This window comes from Polyodon spathula, chromosome 12 (genome assembly GCF_017654505.1).
Source record: "Polyodon spathula isolate WHYD16114869_AA chromosome 12, ASM1765450v1, whole genome shotgun sequence".
Classification (NCBI taxonomy): Eukaryota; Metazoa; Chordata; class Actinopteri; order Acipenseriformes; family Polyodontidae; genus Polyodon; species Polyodon spathula.
Genome location: NC_054545.1, coordinates 20,499,902 through 20,522,152, shown reverse-complemented (window position 1 = coordinate 20,522,152; position 22,251 = coordinate 20,499,902). Strand labels below are relative to the sequence as shown.

The 22,251-nt window shown below is 40.0% G+C and overlaps 1 protein-coding gene across 2 annotated transcripts in view; it reads left to right on the top strand.

The window, feature by feature from the left end:
• LOC121324996 (serine/threonine-protein phosphatase 2B catalytic subunit alpha isoform-like) overlaps window positions 1-20,799 on the top strand; it is a 224,008-nt gene extending 203,209 nt beyond the window's left edge. For both annotated transcript variants that reach the window (XM_041267274.1, XM_041267275.1), the window contains exons 9-14: window positions 9,433-9,558; window positions 10,259-10,336; window positions 12,284-12,368; window positions 15,639-15,736; window positions 18,933-18,980; window positions 20,228-20,799. In XM_041267274.1, the coding sequence (XP_041123208.1) occupies window positions 9,433-9,558; window positions 10,259-10,336; window positions 12,284-12,368; window positions 15,639-15,736; window positions 18,933-18,980; window positions 20,228-20,406 (614 nt within the window). In that variant the 3' untranslated portion in view covers window positions 20,407-20,799. The remainder of the gene's footprint in view (window positions 1-9,432; window positions 9,559-10,258; window positions 10,337-12,283; window positions 12,369-15,638; window positions 15,737-18,932; window positions 18,981-20,227) is intronic.
• The last annotated feature ends 1,452 nt before the right edge of the window (window positions 20,800-22,251 follow it).

Here is a 22,251-nt window from a genome sequence, read left to right as displayed (position 1 = left end):
TCAGATTAGATGAAGTAACAGCATTCAACAGCTGGTCTGTTAGGAGGCCCAATGTTTGTTTGCTGAGAGGATATGTTAGTTGTTGTGAAGGTTTACAGGTTATTGAGAGGTTGTGTTAGGTGTTGTGAATGGTTAGAGGTTGTTGAGAGATGTTAGGTGTTGTTAAGGAAAGGTTGTTAAGAAGATGTGTTAGGTGTTGTGAAGGATTAGAGGTTGTTGACAGTGTGTTATGTGTTGCGTTAGAGTTTGTTGAGAGAATGTCTTAGGTGTTGTGAAGGGTTAGGGGTTGTTCAGAGGATGGGTTAGGTGTCATTAAGGGATAGAGATTGTTGAGAATATGTGTTAGGTGTTCTGAAGGGTTAGGGGTTGTTGAGAGGATGTGGTAGGTCAGAGGTTGTTGAGAGGATGTGTTAGGTATTGTGAAGGATTAGAGGTTGTTGAGAGGATTGGCTAGTTGTGGTGAAGGTTTAGGGGTTGTTGAGAGGATGTGGTCAGTGTTGTGAAGGGTAAGGGTTGAGGAGAGGATGTGTTAGCTGTTGTGAAGTGTTAGAGGTTGTTGAGAGGGTCTGCCTGGAAACCTTTATTCTTGTAAGTTTTGCTTTGTGTTTTGTCATTTGTGTTTTAATATTTTGGTTTTCGCCCTTGTGCACTTTTATTTTGTGTTTAGTTGTAATAAAAGTATTATTTGTTTGAACTGCAGTCTGTCTCTGGGCCTCACCAGCCGGTCACAGAATGGTTATAGGTTGTTATGATGATGTGTTAGGTGTTGTGAAGGGTTACAGGTTGTTGAGAGAAATTTTTAGGTGTTGTGAAGGGTTAGTGGTTGTTAAGCGGATCGGTTAGGTGTTTTGGAGGTTTGACCAGGCTGGCTGCAGTGGTGACGTCAGAACAAGGAAGTAATACAGGAGATGACTGATATGATGATGAATGCACTGCTGTGTGTTTATTTAAACAGAAATAAAAGTTTTGAACAGAAAACACACCAAAACAGGACACGGCACACTAAACAAGACAGTGGACAAACAGACAGACAAGAACCGTGCTGGCACTTCCAGAACATAACAACATAAGAAAGTTTACAAACGAGAGGAGGCCATTCGGCCCATCTTGCTCGTTTGGTTGTTAGTAGCTTATTGATCCCAAAATCTCATCAAGCAGCTTCTTGAAGGATCCCAGAGTGTCAGCTTCAACAACATTACTGGGGAGTTGATTCCAGACCCTCACAATTCTCTGTGTAAAAAAGTGCCTCCCATTTTCTGTTCTGAATGCCCCTTTGTCGAAACTCCATTTGTGACCCCTGGTCCTTGTTTCTTTTTTCAGGCTGAAAAAATCCCTTGGGTCAACACTGTCAATACCTTTTAGAATTTTGAATGCTTGAATTAGGTCGCCGCGTAGTCTTCTTTGTTCAAGACTGAACAGATTCAATTCTTTTAGCCTGTCTGCATATGACATGCCTTTTAAGCCCGGAATAATTCTGGTCGCTCTTCTTTGCACTCTTCTAGAGCAGCAATATCTTTTTTATAGCGAGGTGACCAGAACTGCACACAATATTCAAGATGAGGTCTTACTAGTGCATTGTACAGTTTTAACATTACTTCCCTTGATTTAAATTCAACACTTTTCACAATGTATCCGAGCATCTTGTTAGCCTTTATTATAGCTTCCCCACATTGTCTAGATGAAGACATTTCTGAGTCAACAAAAACTCCTAGGTCTTTTTCATAGATTCCTTCTCCAATTTCAGTATCTCCCATATGATATTTATAATGTACATTTTTATTTCCTGCGTGCAGTACCTTACACTTTTCTCTATTAAATGTCATTTGCCATGTGTCTGCCCAGTTCTGAATCTTGTCTAGATCATTTTGAATGACCTTTGCTGCTGCAACAGTGTTTGCCACTCCTCCTACTTTTGTGTCGTCTGCAAATTTAACAAGTTTGCTTACTATACCAGAATCTAAATCATTAATGTAGATTAGGAATAGCAGAGGACCTAATACTGATCCCTGTGGTACACCACTGGTTACCACACTCCATTCTGAGGTTTCTCCTCTAATCAGTACTTTCTGTTTTCTACATGTTAACCACTCCCTAATCCATGTACATGTGTTTCCTTGAATCCCAACTGCGTTCAGTTTGAGAATTAATCTTTTGTGCGGGACTTTGTCAAAAGCTTTCTGGAAATCTAAATAAACCATGTCATATGCTTTGCAATTATCCATTATCGATGTTGCATCCTCAAAAAAATCAAGCAAGTTAGTTAGACACGATCTCCCTTTCCTAAAACCATGTTGACTGTCTCCCAGGACCCTGTTACCATATAGGTAATTTTCCATTTTGGATCTTATTATAGTTTCCATAAGTTTGCATATAATAGAAGTCAGGCTTACTGGTCTGTAGTTACCTGGTTCAGTTTTGTTTCCCTTTTTGTGGATCGGTATTACGTTTGCAATTTTCCAGTCTGTTGGTACCACCCCTGTGTCAAGAGACTGCTGCATGATCTTGGTTAGCGGTTTGTAAATTACTTCTTTCATTTCTTTGAGTACTACTGGGAGGATCTCATCCGGCCCAGGGGATTTGTTTATTTTAAGAGCTCCTAGTCCCTTTAACACTTTTGCCTCAGTTATGCTAAAGTTATTTAAAACTGGAACAGGAACTGGATGACATGTGGGGCATGTTGTCAGTATCTTCCTTTGTAAAAACTTGTGAAAAGTAATCATTTAATATATTTGCTATTTTTTTTTCTTCATCTACGATTTTGCCATTTGTGTCTCTTAAACATTTAATCTCCTCTTTGAATGTTCTCTTGCTGTTGTAATATTGGAAAAACATTTTGGAATTGGTTTTAGCTCCCTTAGCAATGTTCATTTCTATTTCTCTCTTGGCCTTTCTAACTTCCTTTTTGACTTGCGTTTGCAGTTCTGTGTACTCTTTCTGCGTACTTTCTTTTTGGTCCTTTTTTAATGCTCTGTAAAGTGCCTTTTTTCGCTGAATATTTTTTTTAATTGATCTATTAAACCATTTTGGCAATTTAGTTTTACATTTAGATTTGTCTACTTTAGGGATATAATTGTTTTGCGCCTCTAGTACTACATTTTTGAAGAACAACCATCCTTCTTCTGTGGGTGTTTTCTCTATTTTACTCCAATCTACTTCTGTTAGTCTCTGTTTCATACCTTCATAGTTTGCTTTTCTAAAATTTTAAACCTTAGCTTTAGTCATTACTTTTGGGGTTTTAAAAAACACTTAAAATGAGACCATGTTGTGGTCTGAGTTTGCCAGTGGTTCTCTGACCTCTGTTTTAGTTATTCTATCTTCGTTATTTGAAAAGACTAAATCAAGGCATGCCTCCCCTCTTATCGGTGCCTTGACAAATTGTGTTAGGAAGCAGTCATTTGTCATTTCCACCATTTCTATTTCATCCTTCGCGCTACCCACCGGGTTTTCCCATTTTATTTGGGGGAAGTTGAAATCCCCTATTAGTATGGCTTCTCCTTTGCTACACGCATTTCTAATGTCATTGTATAACAGATTATTGTGCTCACCGTCTGAATCTGGTTGTAGCAATTTTTACTTTTTATCCAAAAACTCCTCTCTCTCACCCATTCTCCACTCACGACCACACAACCCCGAGCGAGTGAAAACATGTAGCTTTTATGCAGCTGTACCGAGACTCGATTGCTAATCAGTCATTTAATTGGAGTCTCGGTACAACTGCATGTGAATTAATATGTGAGCACAGGGAACTGCACTTTTCTTTTCTTACACTTGTGCTCGTAACCCATATTTATATCCTGTTTATTTTATACATAAACACCAACATTAACACACCATATACAACATAAAACACTAATAGATATAAAGGGGCGGGATACTCCACCACATATGCCCCCCCTTGTGCGCAGCACACCTGGCAATGGCCTCCTCCCCCCTCAGTCCCAAAGTCCCGGTTTATAGTCCCGGCCCAGGAACAGGGGCAGCAGCGGGCCAAAGGTGGCGGCCACAGTGGGAGGTCCTTTTCCCACCCCAGCAGCTGTAGCGGCCAGGCCAACTGTACCTAGGCCAGCTCCTCCGGCAATCAAGGCAATCCTGGCCGCCGCCTGGCTGTCTGTGGGGGTGGTCTCCTTATCTTCTCCCTTTTCTCTGTAGCTGGCAGCTCCCCCTTGTGGGGCTCTGGCCCCCAAATTCCCTGCAGCGAAAGTGCTGAGGGGGAAGGTGGTCTCCTGACTCTCAACGCCCCCCTTCTTTATAGCCAGCAGCTCCCCCTTGTTGGGCTCCAGCCACAGTATTTCCTGTGGAAATGCAGGGCTGACACTAACCCCCGGCAAAGCAGTTCTGGCGACCCCAGGCGACGGTAGCAGCAGCTGTGCCTCGGGAGGCGAACTCGGGAGGGGAGCCCCTGGCCATAGAGGCGGCAGTGGGAGCTCCACTTCTCCCCTTGCCCTGTAACCGGTAGCTCCCCAGGCAATGCAGAGCAGCTAGGAACCCCAGACTATGCACAAGTGGCATCCTTGGGCAGTGTGAGGCAGGCATCCTTGGGTGGGACCAGCAGGAATTCAACCTCTGCTAGTGGAGGTGGGAGCTGCATACAGTTCTCCCACAGTAGTGGATGCTGAACCAGCAGGAATTCATCCTCTGCTGGTGGAGGTGGGAGCTGTAAGCAGTCCTCCTCCGCTGTTCACATCCTGAGCTGTGGACCTGGGGGCTCCCCTTTCTTGGGCTGTGGACACTCTGCGTCCTCCCTCTTGGGCTATGGACGTTCATTTTCCTGCCCCTCATGCTGTGGATTCAAAACCAGCAGGCATTCTCCCTCTGGCGCTGGAGACGGCAGCGATGGCTCCTCTCTTGCTGGCGCTGGAGACGGCAGTGATGGTTCCTCTCCTGCCGGTGCTGGAGACGGCAGCGATGGCTCCTCTCTTGCTGGCGCTGGAGATGGCAACAATGGCTCCTCTCCCTCTGGAGCTGGAGACGGCAGTGATGGCTCCTCTCTTGCTGGTGCTGGAGTCGGCAGCGATGGTTCCTCTCCTGCTGGCGCTGGAGACGGCAGCAATGGCTCCTCTCTTGCTGGCTCTGGAGATGGCAGCGATGGCTTCTCTCCCGCTGGTGTTGGAGATGACAGCGATGGCTTCCTGCCATATCTGCAGCCATTTAGCGGATTATCATGTCCGCAATGTCTAGGAGGGACACTGGGCAGTGTTGCTTTTCCCAGGCTTCCCATCACTCTCCATCTCTGGCCCACAGGAGGTTGATTACTTCAGCATTCCTTCCAGGCTCCACCAGCCATCCCCAGATTCCCTCAGAAGACAGGGAATTTGTTGGCCTCTGACCCAGTGGGACCTCTCCCCCTGATGCCGGACGCTCAGGCTCCTCCATCTCCTGCCATGCATGGCTCTGGCTGAGTGGGAGGTACCTGACCTCGCCACACAGGAAGCACCACCCTTCTTTATCCAGACAGGCGAGGCAAACCTCCGCTGTGGTAGAAATGCGACAGGACCTGCAACCGACCCCGCACTGCTGTTGCTGCACCTCCTGCTGCTGCCGCCGCTGCTGCTGCTTTCTCCTGCCACTTCCGATTTTTTATGTATATATATATATTTTTTTTCTCCCAAAAGGGCACTTCACATAACCAAAAAAAAAAAAAAAAAGTGTTTCACACAAAAAAAAATGCTGTCCTTCCCTGGTCTATCTTGTGGAGACTGGGTTTATCCCTCTTCAGACATCATATGTGACCAGGCTGGCTGCACTGGTGACCGTCAGAACAAGAGGAATGCACTGCTGTGTGTTTATTTAAACAGAAATAAAAGTTTTGAACAGAAAACACACCAAAACAGGACACAGCACTTGCGGCCAAAATAAAAAGGTAAACAAAACTGACAACACTAAACAAGACAGTGGATGAACAGACAAACAAGTACCGTGCTGGCACTTCCAGCACACTGTAGCAATTGTTATTTTTAATCCAAAAACTCCTCTCTCTCACCCGTTCTCCACTCATGAACACACAACCCTGAGTGAATGAAAACATGCAGCTTTTATGCAGCTGTACTGAGACTCGATTGCTAATCAATCATTCAATTGGAGTCTCGGTACAACAGCATGTGAATTAATATGTGAGCACAGGCAATTGCACTTTTATTATTTTACCTGCATGTGAAGTGCTGTGCAATCCTCATGCTTAAATACAAATATACATTTTAAACACTCGTGCTCGTAACCCATATTTATTTCCTGTGTATTTTATACATAAACACCAACATTAACATACTACATACAACATAAAACACTAATAGACATAAAGGGGTGGGACACTCTGCCACAGAAGAGTAAGGGGTTGTTGAGAAGATGTGTTAGGTGTTGTGAAGGGTTAGGGTTGTTGAGAGGATGTGTTAGCTGTTCGGTTAGGGTTTGTTGGGAGGATGTGTTAGGTGTTGTCAAGGGTAAGGGGTTGTTGAGAGGATGTGTTAGGTGTTGTGAAGGGTTACGGGTTGTTGAGAAGATGTGTTAGGTATTGTGAAGGGTTAGCGGTTGTTGAGATGATGTGTTAGCTGTTCAGTTAGGGTTTGTTGGGAGGATGTGTTAGGTGTTGTCAAGGGTAAGGGGTTGTTTAGAGGATGTGGTAGGTGTTGTGTAGGGTTAAGTGTTGAAGAGTTAGGAGTTGTTGAAAGGATGTGTTGGGTGTTGTGAAGGGTTAGGAGTTGTTGAGAGGATGTGGTAGGTGTTGTGTAGGGTTAGAGGTTGTTGAGATGGTGTGTTAGGTATTGAAGGGTTAGGAGTTGTTGAAAGGATGTGTTGGGTGTTGTGAAGGGTTAGAGTTTGTTCAGAGGATGTGTTAGGTGTTGTGAAGAGTTAGGGATTGTTGAGAGGATGTGTTAGATTTTGGGTTAGGGGCTGTTGAGAGGATGTGTTTGGTGTTGTGAAGAGTTAGGAGTTGGTGAGAGGATGTGTTAGGTGTTGTGAAGGGTTAGACATTGTTGAGAGAGTGTGTTAGTTGTGTGGTTAGGGGTTGTTGAGAGGATGTGTTAGATGTTGTGAAGGGTTAGACATTGTTGAGAGGATGTCTTAGCTGTTGGGTTAGGGGTTGTTGAGAGGGTGTGTTAGGCGTTTTGAAGGGTTAGTTGTTGTTGAGAGGATGTGTTAGGTGTTGTGAATGGTTAGGGGTTGTTGAGAGTGTTTAAATGGAGGATTTAGTTTCTTACAGTTTCCATTTAGACTGTATGATAGTGTTTAAAGGGACTTGGCAATGCATGGAATGGTTCTGTACTAAAGGACAGTGATTCGAGCTAAAATAATAACATTTTGTGACACACACAGACCGCGGCTAATGTCTTCATCAGGATTTTAGACAAAGATTTGTCTTATTGACTAATGATGGGGTTTACCTGTAAACCACAGCTGGATTTAGACCATTTTACAGCACAGGGGATCACTCTGCCCACCCATGCATGGTCATCCAGGGATTACTCCTGTTGCTGTAAAATGCTCTAAAGCTCTCCAGCTGAGGTTTTTAAAAGGTAAAGGCTAATCATATTGACCCTTCTTCTTGTCGCTGTCCTTGTGTCTCAGTACACAAGCACTGCAGTACCATATAGGTGCCTTATCCATGAATCATATATTCTGAAGTACAATAAAAATTAAGTCAAGTAGGCAGACAATTTGGCCTTCCTCAGCGAACCTGCCACTCCATTGCCATTGAAGGTAATTTGGTACAGGAGCATTTAGTGAAATATCACATTCCCTTGGAGTTCAGATTTAAACTTTTTTGCTGTTCTTCTCAATTTCAAATTTCAAAACAATTATGTTGATACAATTCCACTTGGTAAAAAATAGAATTCTGTCAGGTTTGCCTATAATCCCCAATTACTAAGTATGACTCAATGTGGCAATTTGAACAGGTCGAGTGGTGATGCAGTGCAAAAGGAATCGCAAACAATTGTAATCAGGTGGGAAAGTGGTTTTAATTGTAATCCAGGTCTGGTGATCAAATAATAAATCCCGGCAATACACAATGATGTGTATTGCACGGAGAAAACAACAGGGTTACAGTCCCAAACAATAATCACAGACGTGTCTGCCCCGCAATAATACGGCACACGGTCATCGGTCCTGGGTGCGTGTGGTTGTGCTCGTGTGGTTGTGCTCTACAGCCACAATGTCCCAATTCTGGTCACCACAACACCAAAGGGACATTTTGGCCCTTGAGAGAGTCTAACAAAGAGAAACCATACTAATCCCAGGATTTAAAGGACTGAGATATGAAGAACTGAATTTATTTAGCCGTCCTTCAGATGTTTTGTGAAATCGAAGTCCTACTGTAAGTGATTCAGCAGCTCTTTAAAACGACACTCACCCCCTTGGGTCTTTGTAAGTCACTTTGGAAAAAAGTGTTCTGCTAAATTGACTATTATTAATATTAATTATTAATATTAATATTATATATAATTAATATTATTAATAATTAATATTATATTATTATTGTTATTATTGTTAGCCTCGGATCCACCAAGAAGGGGGGGGGGGGGGGGGGGGGGGGGGGGGGGGGGGGGGGGGGGGGCTTGCTTGAAGTGTTTACCATCTTCAAAGGAGTTGACATTGGTTAGTCTAATTAATTCCTTAAGTACAGGACAGAAACCAGGACCAGGGCACACATTTTGAAATGAAGTAGAGATAAACTTAGGACAGAGGGAAGGAGACAGTTCTTTACACACAGAGTGGTGAGGCTATGGAATGGGCTACCTAGTCATGCTGTTGAGTCTGAATCACTTGGATCCTTTCAGACCCAGCTTGACAACGTTTTGAGATAAATCAGTTGCTAGAACTGGTTAGCAATGATGGGTTGGTTGACCTCCTCTCGTTTGTAAATGTTCTTATTTATTTGTGCGTTATTATGTTTTGAATTTCAATACAATTTAATATTTGTCTGACACAAAGTGCTTCATTGCTTTAATAAATAATGCCACACTGCAATAGTGACGATCACCTGACAAGATGCAAATTACAAACTGGAACAACTGTCAAACACTGTATATCAATTTTTTTTATGAGATTATACCAGTACAAGTAGTTCATAAGAAAGGGCAATCAAAATTAGTCTAAAAAGTATATGTGATGAAAAAACTATAAATATATTCGAGTCAATGCCATACCCAATGGAATATGTGCATGTCATTTCATGATTCATAATTCTATACTGTTGTTCAGGCCAGCAATGCAAAGTATATTTCTAAATGACTACAGCGCCTGGAGCCACTTCTCTCAATGCAAAATAAAAAGATGAGCTTCGCTTGGTCACAATGCTGAGCTAAATGATGTATTCATAAAGTGAAATGGAGATTGTTGTATTAATGTCACTTGTAGGTACTTAGCAGCAGATAATACCCAGTTTACCGCAAGTGCAAAGTCTTACTGATTCTTGTTTCTAATGCTTGTTTTCAGCTGCAGTATTGAAGTATGAAAACAATGTCATGAATATTCGACAGTTCAACTGCTCCCCTCATCCCTACTGGCTTCCAAACTTCATGGATGTCTTCACATGGTCCTTGCCATTTGTTGGGGAAAAAAGTATGTATATCTGAACTTTCTATTACTAAAGTGTAAGTGTTCAAAATAATTCCCCAGGACCACTGGGGTTGCTTGGCACTGGGGTTGCCCGACACACACACATTGCTCACTAAACATCGTAGTATCTTTACTTTTAAAGCGATTCATTCCACGCCATGGGGATCTATTCAGGTGTGAAGTTTTGAAAAGAAAACAAACATGTTCATCTTAAATGATGATCTCTGGTTACAATGCTTCTTAAACAGATTCAATTTCTTAATTGCTGCGGCAGTGGTTCAATCCTGAAAGCATCATAACAACATTGATTCAAAAGGGATTGCTTGAATTATGATAGGGTCAAAATATTGATCAAATAGTATTGTACAGTCATTCCAGATAACTTTACACTCACCCGTGTAAAGCCCGCTTTTTATTTAACCTCTGGATCCACTTTCCATTTATTTCATATTTCTGTCTGCTTCACACAGTCCATCCAAATCAGGTAAATAAAGCAAATCAGCATGCTGCACAGGTCTGATTGATGGACAGGTATGTGCTTTTGGCAATTAGTAAGTAAAACAGTTCACTCATTTAGCGAAAGTTCACACTCCCTTTTATATGTCAATTGAAATCAATTTGTTGGTGGTTCAGAGAGAGGAGTTGAAAAAGGCTGCACACCCAAACCTGTCCCTAACGCTAACACACCTTCATTCCCTTGCAGTTACAGAGATGCTGGTGAATGTGTTAAATATCTGCTCCGATGATGAGCTCATGAATGACGGTGATGAAATCTTTGATGGTAAGAACCCTCAAAGGGGGTAAAATTGCAGTTTAAAAATGACAGGCAGTTCCTTTGATTTAATCATCGTGGAAACATTCAATTATTGAACCTTTTAGCCTTTAACTGATATTTGGTTTAAGTTGATACTGTATTTAAGACATTTTAAAAGTCTTTATTAATGATTGTTTTATTTTTTTTATTTTCAGTTATTGAGAACCTAATGTATATGACATATCAGGTGATTAAACTGAGTAAAGTTTGCTCGGATTCAGGTGTGGGTCACGTTTACTGTTTACTCTTTTAAAGAATGTCAGTTCAGTCTTAGGCCTATAGATTAACATTCGTCTTCTTGATAATATTACAAATATGTATGTAACATAATTCAGGATTAAAATAGAAATAAAAATATATATTATTGGTTCACAATGGAGGCTCATCTAACACACTGATCATTTCATAAGTGTTATGCAATGAGCTATTTGTTATTAGAAAAATTACATACATTGTTTTTATATTAAAGAGCTGCTTTTCTATTTAAGATTTTGTTAGAATTGATTTTATCTTTTAATTAGACTCAAATTCAAGTCATTTTGATATAAAATTCTATCCTAACATTTGTCAATAGTATATACAATTCAAAATTTATAGTGATATAAAACCTCACAACACTGCCCAGTACACTCCTCTCCTTTAACCTCTCAACACTGTCCAGTACACTCCTCTCCTTTAACCTTTCAACACTGCCCAGTACACTCCTCTCCTTTAACCTTTCAACACTGCCCAGTACACCCCTCCTCCTTTAACCTTTCAACACTGCCCAGTACACTCCTCTCCTTTAACCTTTCAACACTGCCCAGTACACTCCTCTCCTTTAACCTTTCAACACTGCCCAGTACACTCCTCTCCTTTAACCTTTCAACACTGCCCAGTACACTCCTCTCCTTTAACCTTTCAACACTGCCCAGTACACTCCTCTCCTTTAACCTTTCAACACTGCCCAGTACACTCCTCTCCTTTAACCTTTCAACACTGCCCAGTACACTCCTCTCCTTTAACCTTTCAACACTGCCCAGTACACTCCTCTCCTTTAACCTTTCAACACTGCCCAGTACACTCCTCTCCTTTAACCTTTCAACACTGCCCAGTACACTCCTCTCCTTTAACCTTTCAACACTGCCCAGTACACTCCTCTCCTTTAACCTTTCAACACTGCCCAGTACACTCCTCTCCTTTAACCTTTCAACACTGCCCAGTACACTCCTCTCCTTTAACCTTTCAACACTGCCCAGTACACTCCTCTCCTTTAACCTTTCAACACTGTACACTCCTCTCCTTTAACCTTTCAACACTGTCCAGTACACTCCTCTCCTTTAACCTTTCAACACTGCCCAGTACACTCCTCTCCTTTAACCTTTCCAGTACACTCCTCTCCTTTAACCTTTCAACACTGCCCAGTACACTCCCTCTCCTTTAACCTTTCAACACTGCCCAGTACACTACACTCCCTCTCCTTTAACCTTTCAACACTGCCCAGTACACTCCTCTCCTTTAACCTTTCAACACTGCCCAGTACACTCCTCTCCTTTAACCTTTCAACACTGCCCAGTACACTCCTCTCCTTTAACCTTTCAACACTGTACACTCCTCTCCTTTAACCTTTCAACACTGCCCAGTACACTCCTCTCCTTTAACCTTTCAACACTGCCTATTACACTCCTGCCCTCATTAACCTATGCAGCCAATCTACAAGATCCGGGTCGGGGTACGAATGTAACAGGGCAGAGGCTTGGCTGCATTCATGGTTATAGAGCGTTTAACCTCATCTCACCAACAGGGTAAAAGAATTCATAACAGCTGTGCATCACAAAACACTGTCTGTTAGAAATCCAGATTGCGTCCTGTGATTCCACCTGCAATGTGAGACTGATGAATATCTGAAGTAAGATATTTGTTTCCTTTTCTTAGCCAATGCTGCTGCTGCTCGAAAGGAAGTGATCAGGAACAAGATAAGAGCCATTGGCAAGATGGCCAAAATGTTTTCAGTCTTGAGGTAAGTACTGTGGGTACAGGAGGGTTAGAAACACTCAAATAAACTTCTAGTGCAATGACTAATGCTACAGGGGCGTTTCACTGCAAACCACACTGTGTTTACAATATTTGTAAATATTTTTTTTGTAAACAGTAATGAAAGAGTAATGAAAGAGCATTTGGAATGAACACAACAACATCACTACTGTATATCACAAAATTCTTCCCACTTAAAGTAACTGTAGCTAATAATATATTCTCCGCTATGCATCTATTCATCTCGGATGTGCAGTTTTGAAAGATGTCATGACAAACAGGCATTTTAATTTCAGAACATGACACTGTGTACTACAGGTGAAAGAGAGCTCCGTTTATAAGCTATGATTTTAGACTGTCTTGTACTTCCTGGATCATTTGACCTAGAGAGTGAAATTGAACCCACCCCTCGCTGGCTTTTTTCCTGCCAGTAACCAATCACCCAATCCCATTGACTGACATGCTTTCAGCAACTAATATGCTTTGATGTTCACCTTTTGTTGCCTTTAGCCTGGAATTAAAATGCATTAAACAATTTTTTTCATTTATCTACACATCCTACCCCACAACTTCCAAGTGAAAAATAATCTAGAATTTTTTAGAAAATTAATTAAAAATAAAAACTGAAATAGGTTGATTGGATTAGTGTCCACCCCCCTTGAAATAGCAATCCTAAATTAGCTCAGGTGTAACCAATCACCTTCAAAATCACACACCAAGTTAAGTGGCCTCCACCGGTGTTAAATTGTAGTGATTCACATGATTTCAGGATAAATTCAGTAGTTTCTGTAGGTTCTCTCTGCTGGGTAGTGCATTTCAAAGCAAAGACTCAACCATGAGCACCAAGGTGCTTTCAAAAGAACTCCGGGACAAAGTTGTTGAAAGGCACAGATCAGGGGATGGGTATAAAACAATATCAAATGCCTTGAATATCCCTTGGAGCACAGTCAAGATGATTATTAATAAGTGGAAGGTGTATGGCACCACCAAGACCCTGCCTAGATTAGGCCGTCCCTCCAAACTGGAAGGAAGACTGATCAGAGAGGCTACCAAGAAGCCAATGGCAACTTTTCAAGAGCTACAGGCTTTTATGGCCAAGACTGGTCAAAGTGTACATGTGACAACAATATCCCAAGCACTCCACATATCTGGCCTGTATGGTAGGGTGGCAAGAAAGAAGCCATTACTCAAGAAAGCCCACCTTGAATCCTGTTTGAAGTATGCAAAAAAACAGGAGATTCTGTAGCCATGTGGCAAAAAGTTTTGTGGGCTGATGAAACTAAAATGGAACTTTTTGGCCTAAATGCAAAGTTATGTTTGGCACAAACCCAACACATCACCCAAAGAACACTATCCCTACTGTGAAGCATGGTGGTTGCAGCATCATGTCATGGGAATGTTTCTCATCAGCAGGGACTGGGGCACTTGTCAGGATAGAAGGGAAAATGTATTGAACAAAACTACAGAAAAGTCCTTGAGGAAAACCTGCTGCCCTCTGCAAGAAAGCTGAAACTGGGTTGGAAGCACACAGCCAAAGCTACACTGGAGTGGCCCAGTCAGAGCCCCAGCCTAAACCCAATCAAATTTGTGGCATGACTGGAAGATTGCTGTCCATCAATACTCCAAGGAACTTGACAGAGCTTTAACAGTTTTGTAAAGAAGAATGGTTAAATATTGCTAAATGTAGGTGAGCAAAGTTTGGTAGAAACCTATTCCAACAGATTCACAGCTGTAGTTGTTGTCAAAAGGTGCTTCCACCAAGTATGAACTCAAGGGGGTGGCGATTTATCCAATGATGATCTTTCAGTTTTGTATTTTTAATATATAATTCTTTTACCAATAAAAAGTTTTTTCCCCGTAACAATGTGAAGTATCTTGTGCAGATAAGTGGAAACAAATTCTCATTTAAATGCATGAAACTGAGGCACTGACACAACAAAATGTGAAGAGAGTTCAAGGAAGTGTAGACTTTCTATAAGCACTGTGTGTGTGTGTGTGTGTGTATATATATATATATATATATATATATATATATATATATATATATATATATATATATATATATATAGTGATGGATTGCCCACTGGTCACACGTTTTCCTTCTTCAAATAAACACTTTTAGACACAGGATGCCAGGAAACACCGTAGCGTGTGTTTATTATTGAAAACAAAAGAAAAATAAACAAAACAAAACCTAACCCGATCTCGGGCAATATCGAAACAAATGTTTCCCGAACTAATAACAAGGAAGGCTAAGCCTGTTACCTCATCACCAAAACCAAATCATAATCCAAATACCTTTTCCAATAGTTTGTTTTCCCGTTTCACAATACTCACGTAACAACAAGATCTCTTTCTCTCCAACTCTCCAACCAAACTCCTATCACCCACATTGAAACACAAACACTCACACCCTTCTAAACATAATTAATTGGTTCAACCTGGAGTTGGTTCTGACTCTAGTAACCAGTACTGGGTCCTAATGCCCCCCCATGTATGGTCTACTAAATAAAACATATTTAATTTATACCAGTTAATTACTTTTTTTAGTCTCCCTTATTTATCACACCATTATCATTTAGTAGTTAATCAATTATCCCATCTCTAGTTTTAACGTCAAGCACATTATATTATTTAATTTCGTTGTATACACACACACACACACACACACACACACACACACACACACACACACACACACTCAAGTCCTATAACATTTGTTAAAACTGTACATTTGAGACCTACAAGTACAAAATTGCTAAGATGAATGTCTTTTTTTAGCAGCAATTACTTTAAGATATCACCAAATCTACATTTCTACCCAATGCTATCATCTTTTCTTTACCTTGTATTTTCCACGTTTTACTTTGTCTTTGTCTATGTGAGCTGCTGAAACTAGTGCTGTTCACACCTCTGCAAAGATAATGTCTACAACAAGAAAGAAAGCTGTCGACACATTTGTCACTGAAGTTGTTTTTAGGGCCTCTGTAAGGACAGAGTTGAGGGGTATCTATAAAGTATGTGTGTCTGCTCCGCTGAGGGAATCTGCCTCTTGGCACAAGACCTTGTGACAGGAATGAAAATAAAACCTGCAGAAAGGGATTTGTGAGAGTTTTGTTGATGAGAGACTATACATGTGTTATTACTGCTATAACATAAGTGTATTGCAGTCAATAACACAAATAATATGCAACAAATATGAGTTCTGGAGTGTCACTGAAGCTGCTAACTGTATCATGTGAACTGTGTTCCGCAGAGAGGAGAGTGAGAACGTTTTGACACTAAAAGGTTTGACTCCGACTGGAATGCTTCCTAGTGGGGTGCTTTCTGGAGGCAAGCAAACCTTAGAGAACGGTAAGTGGAGAAGTTACTGCTTTCAGATCATACAACCAGACATCAGAATCATACAACCAGACAACATCAGAACAAAAGCTTTCAAATACATTCCTTTTTTTATTTAATTAGTAGTCTGCAATTATTTTATTATTTTTTCCTATTATATATATATTAATATATTTTCTTATATTAGAATGTCCAATTATTTTTAGGCTCAGCTCAATGATATCACACCTGTGCTGACTCGGGAGGGATGAAGACGAACACACTCTGTCCTCCAAAGTATGTGTCGTCAGCCTCCCGCTTCTTACACACTGCAGGATCACCATGCAGTCACCTCAGAGCTACAGCGTTGGAAGACAACGCAGCTTTATACAGCCTACAGGCGCCCGGCCAGACCACAGGAGTCACTGGTGCGCTGTGAGCCGAGGACACCCTGGCCCCCATCCTGGGTGGCACTCGGCCAGGTGTGTGCTGCCCCCTGGGAGGTCCCATCCATAGTCGGCAATGGAATGGCCTAGACTCGAACTTGTAACATCCAGGCTATATGGCGCATCCTGCACTCCATGTGGAGCGCCTTTACCGGATGCATCACTCGAGAGCCCCTTAAATACACTCTTAATTGAACTTGAAAGCTCAGGCAGGGATCACAGGGCACCAATAGATGATATTTAGCAGAAATCAACTTTTTAAAACATAAAAAAAAAAAAAAATTTTGCCTTCTTTCCAAACATGGAAACATGTTCTTGCTATGCATCCAAAGGACACTGGAGGATTGTGGGATAATACTGCGCAGTGTTTTAAAGAAACCTGTAGTAGTACTACTACATTAAAAAAAATGGATGCTGCAATTGAAACAATGTTCGTCACTATTTTAGTTTTCATTCTACATATGATTTTAGACAGCCACCAATTGTCCTATCCTCTAAAAGAAGACAGATTGAAAGTGACTCTGATTGCGCTGCATTGGAAGATAGTGAGAATGATTTCATTCCACGCTGTAATGCACATCTGCTAATGTGTAGCTCTTATCCAGCTCACAACTCCCTGCTACGTCATGATGTGGATAGGATATGATAGAGAGAAAGGGTCCGTGGCCAGTCAGGGTCGATGTGTCTAGAAACACATGTTTTTTAGGGCTGGCAGCTGTGGAAAGGGGGTATTTTGGATTGGGCTTCATAAACAAAGGGACATCCTCCAGACGTTCTCATAGCAGAACTTCTAGACCTGGACAGTTAGTTAAGTAACAAATACCAACAGAAGGGACAGTTCTGTCTTTTATTAACAGTTTGGTTAGTTGTATGTGCACACAGAAACACAGAATTCAAGCTTCAATTTTAAACTTCTCTTTTACACTGCTGTCAATGAAAACTATGGAGTGCCATTTGTGCCAAAACTATCTGGCCGTTAGTTTGTCAATTTGTTTGTCAATTCGTTTGTTAATTCATTAATTTGTCAATTTGTTTGTCAATTTGTGAATTGGCCAATTTGTCCAGCAATTTGTCCATAAATTTGTCAATTCATACAATAATTCGTAAACGTATTTGTTAATTCATCTAATAATTAATTCATTAATTTGTCAATTCATTAATACGAAAGGCTGTATGGACCTGTAAATTTCCAATCAACATGGCAAACTTCCCAACGACCAGACAAACTTCTAACTGTCAATCTCACACTGTGCCAAAACACTACAAACTTTCTAGAATGGGTGCACACACTAATATTTTAATCAATGAAAATCCAGCCTCACGTAAAAAATTTATATATTGAAGTAGATTTCACATTTGACCAAGGTCTTTTAAAGAAAACAGCAACATAAGCAAATTATGACAATACGCAGTTATTATAAAAAATGCTATTTTTTGAGCACTGTCCCGTTCGTTGGCGCATGCGCAGAAACATCAAGGTAAAGCAGCGTATTGATTAAATCATTTAGCAGTCCGGTAATGCCGGTTACTTTAGAAGTACATAACATTACAACATAACATATTATCAAAACACAGCAACATAGCACAGTAAACAAACTACCTGCTTTTTGTTTTAACATGTCGAAAATCAGCAACATTTCGTACATCTGCATTGACTCTCCATAGATTTTTTTTTTGCCTAACTCTCTATATACCACAATGCTTTGCGTGCAATGAGACAGAAGTCTCCATTGAAAATAAGCAGAGTCGAATATCTTGTTAAATAGAATATCTTTTGAAACACCCTTCTAAATATTATTGGCTGAAGCAGTTTTAAGTGAGGCTGGATTTTCATTGATTAAAATATTAGTGTGTGCTCCTATTGGCTAGAAAGGTTGCAGTGTTTTCGGCACAGTGCGAGATTGACAGTTGGAAGTTTGTCTGGTTGATTTGGAAATTTGCAGGTCAGTACAGCCTTTCGTATTACTCAATTGACAAATTAATTAATGAATTATTAGATGAATTAACAATTACGTTTACAAATTGCTGGACAAACTGACCAATTCACAAATTGACAAATTCATGAATTAACAAACAAATTCACAAACTAACGGCCGGATAGTTTTGGCACAAATGACACTCCATAGAGAATATTTAAAAAGAAACAAAAAGCATAGGCTAACTTTGACCACAAGAGGGAGTCTGAATCCTGCTGAAGCCTGAACAAAAGAGAGGCTGTGTTTTGACTAAAACGCATCTGCAGCAAAGGAAGACAATTAAGTAAGACAGTAAGAACAAGGAGCTTTTCTGAACGAGGAGAATTGCAAAATCACAAGGTTTAAACGGCTGCTTCCTGGAACTCTACCACTTCCTGTTGTTTCACTGCCAAGGGGCAAGCTGAGTGGTACACAATGGCTGACACAGGATGTGATAAGGTACCAGGAAGAAGCAAGCAGCTTTCTTTATGGAGGGAACAGTAAAAAACAAGGTAAGAAAAGTGATGGGTGGTGCGACTATAATACTAATATGAGGTACATGAATGGAATTGACAGGATTTAATATGATTGACAGGATTGAATGGGATTGACAGCCTTGATTCTCACCCCTTAACAGATTCACAAAGCTTTTTACTTCAGCTACACACTATGAAGTTGCTTCCTCATTAGCATTCTATCATTCTTGCTACCAGGCATGCATTTGTAGATTATTCCATTAAACGTTGATACAGCCTGTTTCCTATAGCTGTTCATTTAAGGCTAATATGTCATGTTTCTGAACCCCTCACATTTCTGTTTCTTTCACAGCTACGATTGAAGCCATTGAGGCCATTGAGCCACCTGAGGATGGTGAAGGTAAGACTGAGTGCAGTGTCTTGTGTGAAGTGATGTCCTTCACCTACTTCTGTGTTAGTGCTGAACATGCTAGTCCTCTTCAAACTCGCAGGAGCATATTTGCAGAGCATGTTTTCCAGCCTTTCATTATCGCACAAACCAAGCAACTACGTTTTATTTTTCAAGTTCTCTTACACACTCTCAATATGTCTTGTACCTCATTTTGTAACATGAGCTTTTTTGGAAGTAGGAGTTAATTAGAATGTAGGAAATGCTTTGAAAATAAGGCCCATGATTTTCAAAAATTTTGTAAATTATTTTTCTTCATTTTTGCTCCTGTAATTTGTACTGTTGTTCGTAGAGATGCAGTGAATGTGCCAAATGTATACACTGGTGAATCGATGCATTAAATTAGAGCCCAGTTTGAAGTCTCCCATTGCCAGTTTGCATTAACCCTTTGCTGCCCGGTCCAATATATTTGACATTGAGAAAATAGGCATTAAATAGGAAAAGGAACATGCCCTGGGCACTACAGGGTTAAAACATTGATTATGTAGTGGTGCGAGTACAGTAGGTAGCCAACATGAGCCCATTGCTAGGATACAAGCCTTTGGACAGGTCACATCAGTTACACATATTTTATTTACATATTTATTTTATTTTTAAAAATTAAACAATATGACAAAAATATTTGTCATTTTGGGAGTAAAGGAAAGGGAGGATGGGAAAGAGGAGACTAATCGACCTATTGGACTGTTTTTACTTCAGGTATTCGCCTGTCAAATTAGCAGTCGTTCTACGCCTACTCTAAACACATTTTCCTTATTTAGAAGATTCATGTCCTGCTTGAAATTTTTTTAAATTGCTTTATTAATCTTCCAAGATGTAATTGCTATATTAAAGGGCTTTATACAAGTTTACCAAAGTATATTTGTATGGTAATTTAGAATTTCTCATGCCTCTACTATGTCCTGTTTTCCATGGCTTCCCATGTTTTTAATATGCTTTCCCATACCTCCCTGGGTTTGACATGCTTACCAATACTAGCCCATGTTGTAACATGCTTAATTACACTTTGCAATGCTTTTACTATGGGAAACTTTATGAAGCGGGATTGCAACCACAGCTGCACCTCCGTCTATGTCACAAGACCTCCAGTTTCTAAGGCGGATTTACATGTCCCTGAACATGGAAGTCATGGTGATGTTTTAACACTACAAGCTGTACTTGTGTACTTACCTGCCTTCTCATTCTCCTCTTTCCTAAAGCAGTCCGAGGATTCTCCCCACAGCACAAGATCAACAGTTTCGCAGAAGCAAAGGGCTTGGACCGTGTCAACGAGAGGATGCCTCCCAGGAAGGATGCAGTAAACAATGTGGGCCATTCGATGGGAAAGATGAACATGTCGGAGTCGAACGGGACAGATGACAACAGTAATATACAGTGAGACCAACTCTACCAACACATTGAAGCCTGTTATCTCCAGAGCAATATTCTGCTTCAATTGAAATTAGACCTTCTCAAAAGCCACCCCATTTTAGAGAGCTAAAAGTCTATTGCTTTGAAGACAGATATGAGTTAAATACTTAGGGGTGACGTTTACCGCTTTTAGGAAAAAGGGGGAACAAATTCCAGTAAGAAATGCATTCAGGCAGCAGTCCGCAATGCAGCAGCATTTTCTTCACTCTCTAAGAAATACGGGAATGATTTTATCCTTTTGTGTACTTCAGTAAATTGCTTCATAAGGATGCATTTGTGGGTGCATTATCCGTATTTTGGCACCTTATATTTTAAATGTTAAGTAAAGGTTTAATTCATAAAACATCTTCTACAAATTATCTTGCTGTTTAAAAATTTCGAAAATTTTTTAAGTCTTATATATATATAATATATATATATATATATATATATATATATATATATATATATATATATATATATATATATACGTGTGTGTGTGTGTGTGTGTGTGTGTGTGTGTGTACAATTCTGATTTACAATGAATCTTCCCTGAAAATGATGTTTTGTAAAACAACTTCTCTGCCCCCAGTTTGTTTACTCTGCTGGAAGGCTGATCATTATTTTAATAAGCCACTGTCAATAATGTTGCTAAGAATCAGCAAATAATGCAATTTAACTTCTATTGCTACCTACACAATATACACTACCTGTTCATTTATCACTTGCCTGTAATTAAAAATGCATAAAGTATGTTTACAGACCGATTGACCATACCGTTAAAATAATAATAATAATAATAATAATAATAATAAATAATAATTTGTACAGCATCTATAGAACGCATCTATGCATGCGGTTACATTTCTTATTGATATGTGCAATTATCTTTGTGCTGTGTTTCAATATGGTAATTCAGAATTTTTTCCTGCTTTATATTATCTTCTCTTTGTAAAACTCTGTTTTAAGTTTGTTTTTTGCTGTACAGGTATTGAAGTTCTTTTAAACTGTTAATTCTAACTTGTATTTTATGTTGCGTTCCTGTACAGGAGTGTTCAATAGGCGTGAATGAACATATTCAGTGAAAAGCAACATTTTTGGCTGCCAATGCATGATCGCATGGTTTATTAAAATTGTAACACAGATTTAGGCACACTGTTTTGCCTCACTTTAATCAATTTTAAGCTTACTGTTCATTTTCTTCCATTCTTTTATGATCCTTGTTTTGTCCAGATGTGTTTACTTCAAAGGGAATTTCATTTAACTTTAACTTGTGGCAATTTTTCTTGTATTTTTTCTGGACCTAAGTTTTCACATATGACTTCTTAAACACAGACATTGTAAGCATGCCCTATGGGAAGAAAATACTTTTTTTACTCTTGAATAAAATATGCATGAATTAATCAATGGTATTCCTGTATTCTTTCAGCAATATGATTTATTTCACTACTGTAAGAATAAAGCTGCTTTAGAAACTAGTAACAATACACTTAGTCACATCTTCTTTTTTTACAGCATTAAAGTTATTGTAGAAAACAAAATAAATCTACCCTATTTTGACCTCCCATTAGCTACATAGTGCTCAAATGTGCAGTTTTGAAAGAAAGCATGTTTTAGCAAAGTGGTTAACAGTGTGCAGGTGCAGGTGATCAATAATTAGACAAACAACAATAATCCAGGTGCAATGAAGGTTTAATTGTATAAACCAATGCCTGATGGCTAACAGCAGTAAACAATAACAATGTTAACGAAGCAATACAGCGGTGTGTATTGCTTATTTATAATCCATGGTTTTGACACAAAATAATAACAGTCCTGTTTCAGTTCACCCACA